This window comes from Cebidichthys violaceus, unplaced genomic scaffold, assembly GCF_023349555.1.
Source record: "Cebidichthys violaceus isolate CVI_PGR_0920_01 unplaced genomic scaffold, fCebVio1.0.p SCAF_5, whole genome shotgun sequence".
NCBI classification, from domain to species: Eukaryota; Metazoa; Chordata; class Actinopteri; order Perciformes; family Stichaeidae; genus Cebidichthys; species Cebidichthys violaceus.
Window position 1 is genome coordinate 10997385 of NW_027176705.1, and position 13149 is coordinate 11010533.

The 13149-nt window shown below is 38.7% G+C and overlaps 1 protein-coding gene across 4 annotated transcripts in view; it reads left to right on the plus strand.

Moving 5' to 3' along the window:
• Nucleotides 1-1429: 1429 nt before the first annotated feature.
• stk33 (serine/threonine kinase 33) overlaps nt 1430-13149 on the plus strand; it is a 14797-nt gene continuing 3077 nt past the window's right edge. For 2 of the 4 annotated variants that reach the window (XM_068730618.1, XM_068730621.1), the window contains exons 1-13: nt 1430-1489; nt 3882-4012; nt 6334-6451; nt 6985-7098; nt 7247-7351; nt 7519-7657; nt 9388-9473; nt 9841-9928; nt 11374-11449; nt 11541-11653; nt 11803-11888; nt 11975-12047; nt 12614-12771. In XM_068730618.1, the coding sequence (XP_068586719.1) occupies nt 6371-6451; nt 6985-7098; nt 7247-7351; nt 7519-7657; nt 9388-9473; nt 9841-9928; nt 11374-11449; nt 11541-11653; nt 11803-11888; nt 11975-12047; nt 12614-12771 (1119 nt within the window). In that variant the 5' untranslated portion in view covers nt 1430-1489; nt 3882-4012; nt 6334-6370. Of the gene's footprint in view, nt 1490-1757; nt 1789-3881; nt 4013-6333; nt 6452-6984; nt 7099-7246; nt 7352-7518; nt 7658-9387; nt 9474-9840; nt 9929-11373; nt 11450-11540; nt 11654-11802; nt 11889-11974; nt 12048-12613; nt 12772-13149 lie in introns of those variants that run through there. The other 2 variants (XM_068730619.1, XM_068730620.1) reach the window with 2 other exon arrangements.

Sequence of the window (13149 nt, forward strand, 5' to 3'; positions counted from 1 at the left end):
ATGTCAAATATCTTTGTTGTAATTTAATTTCTTCAACACTCAAAAGTTAGCGTTTGAGAAAAAGTGTTGACTTGATGGTACACTTTATTTTGCCGCTGATTTCGTTTGATGATATAAAATAGGTGGCAGGTGGTCTTCTCCTAATAATTTTGCTAGCAAGCAACATTCTTTTTGCTGTAGTCTCACAACTTTCCTCAGACAGTTGGTCGCAGTTGGTCGCTGAAGTACAGTATGCAACATGCTTTGTGTCTTAATGTAGAAAAAATCTGAAAGCTGCATCCAGCAGACCTCCGGAAAAGCAGACGTTAGTCTAGTAGACCTAATTAAAATATGCTTATCTAGGGTGCAGTTAAATGTCATGCAACGATTACAATTCAGGCAGCCCAAATAAGATTTAATCTTAAGATTTACAGAGCCCACCTTCCACTAATCTCTTTAAATTGCATGCAAACAGCTCAATTGTAACCTAAACAGAGCTGAACTAGCTCAGTTAAACTGTTAGGTTAATCAAGAACATTAAAGCAGAAACAAAAAAATAAAACGTAGCTGCCGTTCTGAGTTTGGATATGGAATTGTTTACAAAGACATTTCAATCGTGGGTATAAACAGTGCAGTAGGTCTGATGCTACAAGAAATGGAATCTAAATTTTCTTGGAAGTGCAGAAAAAAATTATCTTAGGCCATGATTGTAGATAAAGGTCAGCATCAAAGAAAGCTTTTGTGTCCCAATAAGGGACATTTGGGTGGTCAAGGTGCAGAAGCACACAACATGGCCGTGCACAGGTTAATGTCTAGAGTCAGCAGTCTTGGTCAAATATCTCACAGCATACAGTAACAGAAAGAAGTTTTTTTAAGTTTGCTCCAATAGTGGCCTTGCTCATAGAAATATATTTTCAAGTAATTTATGATGTAATCTTGTAATTTTCCCAGTTGATAAAATGCTAAATACCTCAAAGTGTTGACTCTCTAATGTTATCTTTATCATAACAGATAACTGTGGTTGAATTGTTCCAAAATTAATTGTAAAGAATTTAACAACTCATATGAAACACTCCAGTTTCCTCCACTAGATGGAGACTACGGACCAACACAAATCCAGGGAAAACCTCAGAGAAACTGGTTCCCCAGAATTCATGGTTAGTGAGCACGTTGTAAATTCAGTGAAAATCCATTCGTGGTCAAGTTTCGCCTTCTAAAAGCCAGGTCTGCTTCACGTTGCACGCACGCACGCACGCACGCACGCACGCACACACACACACACACACACACACACACACACACACACACACACACACACACACACACACACACACACACACACACACACACACGAGCCACGAGGGGCGCTGCAAGCCCCTGAATTAGGAGAGGCCCTGTTCATTCATTAGTGGAAGTTTGTCCCTGTTCGCTTTCCGTAGTCACTCACTGAAAAAGTTTGTGTCTGTTGGTGAAGACCAACCTGCTGAAAGAAGATGCTCTACTTCAACAGGTAAGAAGCGTCTGTTCAAACTTCTAAAGTGAGCTCTCGCATTATTACCACCAAGGTAACTTTATATATGTGTGTCATCTCTAGACGTTTCTGCACCGTCAGCTCGTGCAACGTCATGTTTAGTTGCCATGACAACGTGTGCCATTCGGGGGGAAACGCTACTTACTATCGTTTCCTTAAAATTGACTAACCCAGTCTTCAAGTTTAACTTACTGCACTGTGTATTAAGAAGAGTATCGTTAACGTATTTGGTTTTAAACTTACGTTTATACTTCAAGCATGTAACGTTCTACTCCGAGGTACGTTAATAGTTACGTCACCCCCGATTGAAAAAGTAACTTACTAAATTAGATTTATTATTATTTGGTCATACATATTATATTGTCCTGCATCTTTTGTCCGAGCTAACTGGTTAAAAACATGTTTAGTAAAGAGCGTCAACGTTGGACACTGAATGATTTATAACCGAAGGTGTGGACGTCTGTGTCTTCTGATATGAAGCGCTCTCTCCGGGTTGTCATTGAAATGAATTTGTTCTTGTTTTTTGCTACGGCCTACATTTTCTCTAGATGTCTGCCCTCACAGCTTCCCAAGGCTGAGCCCAGCATAGGGCAGAGATTAGCTTTAACCAGGATTAAACCAATGAGAAAATTTGAATTTGTTGGCCCTTATCTCCCAGCAACATGTGGAGTGCTCTGAGCAAAATGGCAGAATTTGATCTTTTACTTCCTTTTGGCAAAAGCATGTTTTCTCTCCAATAGACTTATCAAATATGACCATTGGAGACAGAGGGGATTCTGGGAGCAGCGACATGCATTACTTGTTTGCTGAGTGTAGGAATAGCAATTTAAAGAACCTCTTTTTTTTTTTTTTTTTTGTCCATCAGGCTGTCTATTATGTTTTGTTCACAGCTCTTTAGTGAGTGTTGTGTGCTTTAATGGCTTAAGGTTGAAAGGTTCTTGGTATATTACGTTTAGACCACAAGCCTTGATAATCTCCCTGCATAATATTATGAGTCACCTCATAACTTAGTGAAGTAGATGGGCTCTATATTTGCATTCTAAACATGCAATTTCTTGCCTCATCAGGTAATGTAATTCCACGCTTCATTAGGACTGTGAAGTTTATCATTTGTCATCAAAGCCAAGCTGTCAATAAATGATTAAGTTTCACATGAGGAAAATGTAATATTTGGGCTCAAGCAAAACGGATAGCAGTGTACATTTTAATTGCAGTAAGTAAGATTCTGTTTTTGTTTGATTTTTCAGGCTATATTTTAGAGGCTGCTTGTTACAGCCTGAGGCACCATCATTAGAAGCTGCTTAAGCCTAATTTATTCTGCTATTTATTCCATTAAAGAAATCAAAGGCGCTGTACAATAATTGAAATTTGCATTATCTTGATGGTCTGGTTGAGACTGAAAAGAGGTAACCGTTTTGACACAGCAGCACATTTCTTTCTGGGACACACCACTGCTGACTTTTGATATGCTGCAGTTATTCTACGGGCAAATGGCACTTATAAATGGCATTAGGGCTGCAAATAATGATTATTTCCATCATTGATTATTGCGTCGATTCTTATCATGATTAACCGTTTAGTATCTAATGTATCAGGAAAAAAGTGATAAATGTGGTGACTAGACACTGTCCACAGTATATGACGCATTGCACACAGACAGACGTCATACATTGACAGACATGTCACACAATGAATGATAATTACAGTATTACTGGATAGGCAGAACAAAGTGGATATTTAAGCACATGACACAAAGATGCAGAGGTGTATATATTCAAAGTTAGGAGACAGCGTTCAGAGACCTTATTGCAGATGGGAAAAGCTGCTCATGAAACAAGATGTTTTGACCTACAGAGCAGAACATCCTTGCTTTATTTTACATTGATTAACTCATTGATGAATCGACAAAAGTTTTCAGCATCACTTGTGTTGTGCCACCAACAGATACCTCTTCCTGCTTGCGATAGCCCTTAAAACTGGTTGATCAGCATCAGTTTTACTGTATTTCTGTACAACATTGTCAGGATTGTGTTAGTTCTGTTCAGAGGTCTTATAGTATTATATTAGTAGTATATAAAAGAACACTGCAGCCTCTCTAGGCTAGTAGCAGTCTTATTGACATTAAGGATGGGAGAAAGAGTAAATACATATTACGTTGAGTTAATAAAAGACGAGCAGGTTTAATGAAGGAAAAGTTACACGAGATCAGAGTCATCCATTGTATGTCCATGCTCTCTTTGTTCCAAAGTGACACTGATTTTGTGTGCTAAGTTCTTAGACAGTATCCCCCACTCTCACAGTCATTAGGCACCAGTAGATTTGTTCACTCGGTACTCAGTAGTGTAAATAAACACAAATTGCTGTCTGACAGAATGATGGAGAGATGAGGCAAGTATGGGCTTGACTTGTGATGAACCGGCGGCTCTAATTACGTCCTGTTGAAACTGGAGATGAGGCAAACTCAACGTAAAAGACCACAGCCTTTGTTTCCTTAGGGTTGGGGTGAGTTCTGATGTTTACTTATCTTTCAGTGTGTCTGTGTGTGAACAAAGACTATTATGTTCTGCTATTGTTAAGTTGTGCTGTCTTCTATTATTTAATCATTACTTGACATAGTTAATAATTAAGTTTTCATTCATGGGTTAATCCTCCATCTATGGAGAGATGGAAAGAAAAGATCCATGCACAGAATACTTTAACTTAATCAAGTGAACAACAAAGTAAATAAGCAGTCTAGACTTGGTCTTTTAAGGATGTTTTTAAAGTTCACATTAGTACTACCAATGTACCAGGTACGATAACTTAGGCTTAATGGAAGACATTTTAGATGAACAGAAAGCAAAGGGGCACAATTCTTACCAACCACTGAGATTTTATTTCCAGCAATTTGGTCATGCAACAAACACACTTGGCCAAGTTGCAAGCTGGGAAAGGATCTTGTCCTTGTCACCACATTAGTGCTGTTTGGGTCAGCTTCACAGAGAGTGGTGGGATTTTGGAGGAAAAGCTGGAACCTCCTGCCGGTTACAGTCTGCCCTCTTGGTGAAGTCCGTTAATGGTGTGGGGATAAATATCTGGTAGCTTTTCTCAGTTGCATTTACAATTTCCAAGATTTTTTTTTTAACTTGACACTAGTAGCAAATGTACTGTGTATATCAGTATTGATCAGGGTTCAAATGCAATAATTCATGGGTGTGTTTGGACGCCAAGTCTGATCAAGTCTGGGTTAGTTTTCTTCCTCCAGCCCTCGAAGTCTTCTGTTAGTGTTTGTGTTGGGGGGGCAAGCTGCAGTGTTAACATTTTAAGTCATAGGGTAATATATTTTGTGTTTTGACCTGTAGTTTCATCTGTAGTGTTAGAAACACAGGTCCATGAATTGCAGATAAGACAACCCCAAGCTAAAAGCAATTCAAAACCTGTGTCTGTTAGTGACCCCTTTTAAGATCAGACTTCTCACCCTGACCTGACTCTGATATCCAATTTCCTTTGCACCTTTTAACTGGGGGTAAGGACCAGACACCTCCTGTCTTGGAGACACCTGAGGTGCGCAGGACCCTCCTCCAGTCACTTCACACTGATACACTCATCACATGCCTCTGTCTTCCACAAATGAGCTGTGATTGAGCTGATTGGAATTTCCAGAGGCTGTCACAACCGTTTTGATTGGAAAATAGACATTAGATAATGGGAGAGACAGGCCTGTTATGAGAGCCCTGTCAGGGCTAAAATAATGCATCAGAGTGAAGAGGTTAAAGACACCGCTTCCTTGTTAATAATTAATTGCTGTGCGTGTGGTGGATCCACTTCATAGCTCCCAGTCATCACTTGATAATTGCTTTACATTTAATGTTGCTTTAGAGACTGGGTAAATTGTGCTTATAGTTACTATGGGCCTGGACTGAGACAGAAGTTTGGTCATAAACCAGTGATTTAAAAATAAATTTAAAAAAATGACACTTTAAACTAGAGTAAGTAAAGATTCAGTGATTCTGTACACGCGTGTATATTTCTTGAATTAATTTCGTGAGATCTTTTTTTAAACAATGTCTTCAATACTAGTAAAATAAGCTTCGGTAACACTTTATAATAACTACACACTATGAAGCATTAGTTTAGTATGAGTAAACACTTAATTCATCATTTATAAAGCATTGTTCCTACATATGCAATTCATAACAGTTATAAATGTTTTATTCTTGATTAATAAGCATAATAATGAATCATCTACAACTCCCTAATAATTGGTTTGTAATATATATATATATATATATATATATATATATATATATATATATATATATATATATATATATATACTTAATTTACAAATGGGGAATCCATTATTTATAAAGTATGAAAACACAATCACGAAACACATAATAGACAAGCTTATCAATTAAAAGTTGTTGATGTCTTAATGCTTTTTCAAAACTAGCAGGGCTGATTGCCTGTATTAAAGAATATTTCTGTTTTTTTTCTTGTAGTCGGTAATACACTTTGAGATAATACTGACAAATTGGAAACAATATTTTTAATTATAATTTAATAATTGTAATTAAATCTGTTAATCAATTATGAATATAACATGATAGCCATATCTGTTGCACCACAACAATATTCACAACTGTGTTTTGTTCTTTAATAATCACTACATTTGGAGAAATCCCTCTCCCTGACTGCATTCCTGCGCATATTTTTTAGAATAGCTAATCGAGTTGTCAAAGAAATGCAGTTATTATTTTATTTTTATGGACAACCTGTCATGCTATGGCCTGACAATAAATGTCAGAGGGATAATGACTGCCCTCTTCTTCCATCTCTAGATGACACACGTCTTTGGTTAGCGGATTAGGCATTAACATGGTGTCCACTCAGACCAGCAGGGACACACTGGAGAGGAATGTGCCTTTAATACGCCTGGAGAATGATGCTGACCTGAGGGTATGGCAAGCTTCTTTACACGATTCCACTGCAGTCATATGTTGTGCTGAGGGCCAGCACACAGACTTTATCACACAGACTCACTAGTGACCTCTATGGTACACTCTTATCTGCACCAGAAGTGGATCAAACTTCACTTTGCTGCTGTATGGCCCCTCTTCATTGGGGAATTTGAATGCTCCCTTTGCCAAATCCAAAAGCAGCCAGTGCTCAGCCTTGCATGCACACAGATAATGATCAAGTTAATTAGACCTGAGATTGAACGAACTGCAGCAGCAACTTAATCATTTGTAACTTGATTAGAAATACTATATTCTGCACCCCAGAGACCTGAAAATGTTCTGTTTTTTTCAGAGAGCTTGAAATTAGGATGTACTTTGGAATTCAGGTCTTGAGTTAAGACATAATGTTTTTGTTATCCAAAAAGAGTGAAATGATCCTAAAGTCAGAAACACAAGGCAAATCCTCTGCTGTCTGACAGTGAGCAGGTGTGTATTACAAATGTATTAATGTTCTCTTCCTTATCCCCATAGGAAATCTATGAATTTGGAAGGAAATTGGGTCAAGGTAGCTTTGGAGTTGTTTATGAAGCCACCCATATTGAGACACAGACTAAATGGGCTATTAAGGAGGTTTGCAGACCAGCGGTGAGTGCATTTGGCATCCCTCTGGGAGGCCTGTTTTTTACTGTGATAAAAGTTGCACTAATAAGAGAGTTTAATGTTTTGAGAGAAACAAGCGGTCACCACCAGACTGAAACTCCTTCAGTTATGATTGAACTTTCTGTCACTTCAGGCAGGAAGTTCGAAATCCAAGATGCTGGGAAATGAAATACACCTTCTCAAACAAGTGAACCATGCTCATATAATACATCTCCAGGAAGTGTACCACACGGCTAAGGTGAGCAATGCTAACCTTTTTAAGAAACAAACTCAAAGTAAGCCTAATTGAGAGAGTGGGTTACGTGTAATGCAGGTCATGACATATATGATATGACACATCATAATCTATTACTGTGTCTGCATGAATATTATTTGTTCAGATGCATTTTCTCTGCTTGTTTCTAGATGACTTATTTGGTTGTTGACCTCTGCGCTGGAGGGGATCTGAAGCAGCTGTTGCAGCGGAAGAAGTTCCTTACAGAGGACGAGACCAGGCACATCATCTGCAGCTTAGCTGACGCTGTTGTCTACCTTCACAAAAGAGGTAATGTCCTTCTACAGATGGAAGTTTTGATAGTGTTACAAATCATCTTTTAACGCTAGCTGAAGATCAAGTTTTTGATGACTTGGGTTATTGAGGTCCTCACCTTGCTCTTTGCTACTCCCTGACATTACAACAGACATGAACATTGTAACCAGAAGACAATTGAAACAATGCTGTTGTTGAGTTACTTCATATTCATATGGCTGTGAATCAGGAGACAGTGCGGGTCGTCCGCTTACCGGAAGATCGGTGGTTTGACCCCTGACTCTAGGTCTATGTGTAAAAAGGTAAAAAACATGGAACACTGAATGTGGAATAGTGCTAATAGACATTTTGAGTGAACAACAATTTTGAGACTGGTTATTGGTCCCTCATCCCAGGGTGGTTTCCCGTTATTATTAATATAATAATCCTATTGATAATAATAATTTAATATTCATACTTGCTAATAATCAAACCCGCTTCTGCCAGATCCCAACACCTTGCCAATATGGTTTTCAGTCATTATAGAAGCGTTATAATTATTTGAAAAAATTCTGATTCCCCTTCTTATCGTAAAATCTGTGGTTAGTTGTAATTTAGGACATTGCTTGGCAACGAGGCATCGTTACACCTGTCTAATGACTAAATTACAACAAGCCAGGGAGCAATACTGATTAATAGGTGTGTTTTTACATGGAAAGTCCCTCTGTGCTGGTTTCTCTCACCTTTATGGAAACTAATAATACTAATGAGAAAGAGCTGCTTTTGAACTTGGTAGGCAGAACACTTGTGTCATGAAGCTTCATTTTGTGAGTGTTTTCTCAGATTCTGTCCTTTGTCACATTCAGGTGTTAGTTTTTGGAGCTTTACTTCGGCTCGGCTGTGATTTGAGCTTTAATGCTAACACCTTCTGGCAACAACATGGTACATTTTGCATGTACATGTAACTACACTGCAAATCCAATTGTTTATTTCAGTGAGTGAGTGAAGATTACTGAAACATAATACACCAAAAATGATGTTATAGTTGGTAAACCGTTATTAAATAACCAAAGAAATGCAGATCTAGAGTATTCTAGAATGTGTGATTGTAAATTTACAGTATATATACTTTACTAAATACAGACATTTATGAATATGAAATTGAGAGTTCAGCTGTCAGCAAGCAGTCGAAAAAAGGTATCATTGCACAAAACATGTCTTAAATGGATGAAGGGGAAAAAAGAGAAAATTTTTGGGTGTTTGTTTTGTGAACACCAGTTGGTCTAACTTACCTTTCACACCCCATCAACACTGTTGCATTTTATAATTGGTTGCTTCAAACAGTGCAGTCGAAAGGACTGCCCAGGGCAAATTGTATTATTCCTCCTGCCGTCTCTCACTCCGCCAAGTTGTGTTAACGAGGCCGTTCAGCCTGGCCTACTGTAAGCAAGGTAAACCCATCACTGTGACCGTGTGTGCAGAACATTGTTTGTTCTGGTGACTGACATTAGCAAATCATGTTGCACACTGATCACAGACCTTATTTATTTTGTCTTCAGACCTATGAATCGTTTTGGTATTTAATTGATTTAAAATCAGCAACACAGTGACAGAGACAACTGCAGAGATGTGTGATTCTTCTCAGTGATTTTGATCCCTTGTTTTTATATGAATATTGATGACGACAGCTAATTGTCACATATTTGTTAAAACTGTATTCAAACCCATTATGTCTTTGTAAAACTTTTCCTCCTCCCATCTTACAGACATAGTGCATCGGGACTTGAAACTTGAGAACATTCTTGTGAAGAATGATCTCGATAAGGATGATAATGGCAGAATTAATATCAAGGTAAGATGGTGACTCAAACTGTGAAGCTTTCCATTACTCCTTCTTATCCATTCTTTGTCAGACTGAGTATAAGCCTCTGATGGACTCTATTCCTTCGCCCACTACCTCTTCTGTTTTTACCAAAGGCTTTAAATACTACCTCATTTTGACAGACTGCTTCTGGTCTCCCATTATAGTATAAGAGTGGTCCTGTACAGCCTTAACAACTATTTTGATATTCATGTCAATCGTCAAGGATGCTCAAGCTGCAGCCTTTGTTTTCCTGACAAAAGCACCTTTTAACAGATAATTGACGATGAGTTCTGTCAGCACATCTAAATCATGTTTATTTGCATCACCTTTTTCTTAAGTGCTTTTCTTTACCTAGGTGACAGACTTTGGATTATCGGTGAAGACAAGTGGTGTAGGGATTGAAAACATAATGACGGAGGCCTGTGGGACTCTTATCTATATGGGTATGACACCTATATCTCCTTCAACATGCGAGTAGTACACAGGGATAGAGCTCGAAGTTTGAATTAGTGGTGTCGCATTTTTGCCATCTGCCACAGTATCTTTTTGGTTCTACCACCGGTGGGTGCCAAAGTTTGAAATTGTAATATTCCATACAAAGTGGTTTTGTAAGTTTGTAAGAAGTAAGTGCAATTCTGTTTTTGCGTGTGGAATGTATCTATATTTTATATCTATATGTAAAGGTACCCTGCTAACGTTTTTACCAATAGTGGTGCTATGGAGCAATGCTTTTTTAAGAGCAGGTCCCTGTTATGTTTGTATCTTGTGTTCTACTAGCAAGCCCACATTACTGCCGAGTGAAGAGTGTGTTATTACAAATGTGTAGTGCATGCAAGCTACAGTATGACATCACTTGTTTTAATGCTATTCCACTCACAGACAACAGGTGGCGTGGAAAATGGCCAAAAAATTCACAATATGGAAGAACATTTTTTTTGCCGCAACGCCATAAAGGAAGCAGGGGCATGAATTGGAGAAGGGAACCACTGGCCCCTCGGTGCCCTTGCTCTAACCACACCCAACTTTAAACTGTACCTTCATTTACATCTCAACTACACACCTGTAAAGTTTCGTGACATTATCGTTGCATTATCATGACAAAAAAAACCAGCCCATTGTCATTCCCAGGGCATCAAATACCTCCGCTCTGGCAGACGCTAAAGGGCTTTCAAGTAACTACAGTGTAAACCCATTCTCGTCAATATTAGACGCTCAGACCAAGTGCTCAGGGAGTGAGATGACGCAGAATAAAGGCAGAAAAAACCCACATAGGGATGGGACAAACAAACACAAGACGGTCACCCAGGAGACTGTTGTTTGTGTCCTGTGTGGAGCTACATTGTTTGACATGCTACCCACTGCGTTAGAAAGTGTCGCTGTCATGGCTGGTACAGAAGACTGCTAGGCGATTAACATGTTTAACAAAGACAATGGCTTTGTGAATGTTTTAGTATAGAAAAGCATTCAACACGTTGGTTTGGCCTCAAGGATACACTCAATGTGTTGGTTGTGAAAACACACACTCTAAACATTTTTACTTTGCATGCTGAACAGTTGTTGCATCATCTAAATCACAACTGACCTGCAAAACATTTTTTTTAAACTCTGAAACCTGCATTGATCCAGCATGCAGTCCACTTCTTCTCTTCCACTTTTTATTGGTGCGTTGCTTCTTTTTACTGCTCAGTACTGCCCCCCAGCTTCGGATAGGCATTACTTCCCTATCACATCCTTTGCTTGTGATGTGTGAGGGTGTCCTTGTTAGTGTGCTGATAAATATGATACTAACATGTCAAAATAATGGTCACAAACTATTTTAACTAGTAGTTTTAGGCCCCTTCATTTTCATATCTCAGACAAAACATTTGTGTGTGCATTTGAATTTCAGCTCCTGAAGTGATGAGTGGTCGTTGTTACACCCACTGGTGTGATGTGTGGAGCATAGGAGTCGTTATGTACATTTTGTAAGTAAACACACATATATTATATATACATGTACACACATGCATGCCTACATACTGTGAATACATGTGTCTGAGCTGTGTGTCCCTATAGGCTGTGTGGGGAGCCTCCGTTTGTGTCCAAAACAAACGGAGGCCTACTTAAGAAGATTATGAACGAAGAAGTCCAATTTACTCAACCCATCTGGGCCACAGTCAGTGATGCAGGTGACACTTAATAATAAATTAATTCTAAATGTAATCCTGCAAAAAAGGATATGTGTTCATTGAGATTTAGTACAGGATGTTGCAATGCAGTTTCACTGTTCAGATTGTGACTGACAAGCTCACCGATTGGCTTGAGTCTGTCTCAACAGCAAAAAATCTTTTGACTTGCCTTCTGAAGGCGGACCCTGCCTACCGCATGTCCGCTAATCAGCTATTAGAAAACCCCTGGATTACAGTAAGGCAATGATTGTTCCAGCTGCTTTCATAAAATTCACCAAATGAGTCACACAAGAAGCTCTTATGGGGTGCTTTGTCCAACAGGGTGACACTAATGTGCCTGCTATGCCATCCAATGTGCTGGAGATGATGCGCAGCCACCTGGAACAGAAAGAGAGTAAGACAATGATTTAAGATTTACCTTAATTCAAATAACTAAATCCAGGTCATGGTAACTTGAATAGTCATTATTGTGCCAGCAATAGTATACAACAAGATATTCTGGTTATGAATATAATAGAGGAAGTGGAGGCAAAGCAATTTTCATTTATATTAAGTTATTATTATTTATTTGTTTGTTTGTGGTCTGTTTAACTGGTAGCGTAGCATGAAGGGTTTGTATTGTTGCTGTTGTTACCTGCAGTTTCCTCTGAGTTCTGATTTTTAACCTGCTGAACTGCTACAACAGTGTGTCCTGATATATAACTAACAGATAACGACCAACCAATGAGGGATGGCTGTGCAATACCCAGTACCATTGGATTTGTCAAAGTTACCAAAAAAGGTCAAATTAGTAAACGTCTACATACCAGTAACTGGTTGTAATATGTAAACATGAGGAATTTGATTATCATACAGTGGAGAGTACTGAGGAACAGAGAGGCAGTGGAAGGACGGAGGAGAAAGAGAGAAACTAAAGACACGTGAGGTTACTTGATGTTGATGTAAAATCGTCCACAATAGGAACACAGACTCTGGAGGACTTGTCCCTCAGCTCTTTTGAGGACACACTGGACCCATCCCCGCTCCCCAGGGTACCTTCAACAGAAACGGACGGTAAATGCTGGAGCCACGCTGAGGAAGACGGCAGCTTCTGCACACCCTCCACATCCACCAAACCGGTATGTCTGTTTTGCACAGCTCAACATTTTGACCTCAGCTGCCTTTGTATGTTTTTGTATTCAGGTCAGGACTTAATACGGCTCCCAAATATTTCAAAGATGTCAAGTCTGTACTTATCTATTTAAGTACGGTTACTTCTGCTTACACATCACTTACCTCATGTGGTAATTACCCTGTTTTTAAATAAGACTATCCTGTTAAGTAGATAATTCAGCACTTGCAGCAAAACCTTTTTTTTTTTTTTTTTTTTTTTTTTTTTACAAAGTTACTGCTTTTATCAGTTTCTGATTTGTAGATGTCTTTCATGTCAAGTGGTAATTATGATTGTGAGTCTCATATTGTTCAAGAGACAGGTTTGAAACTAAACAAATTAAAAC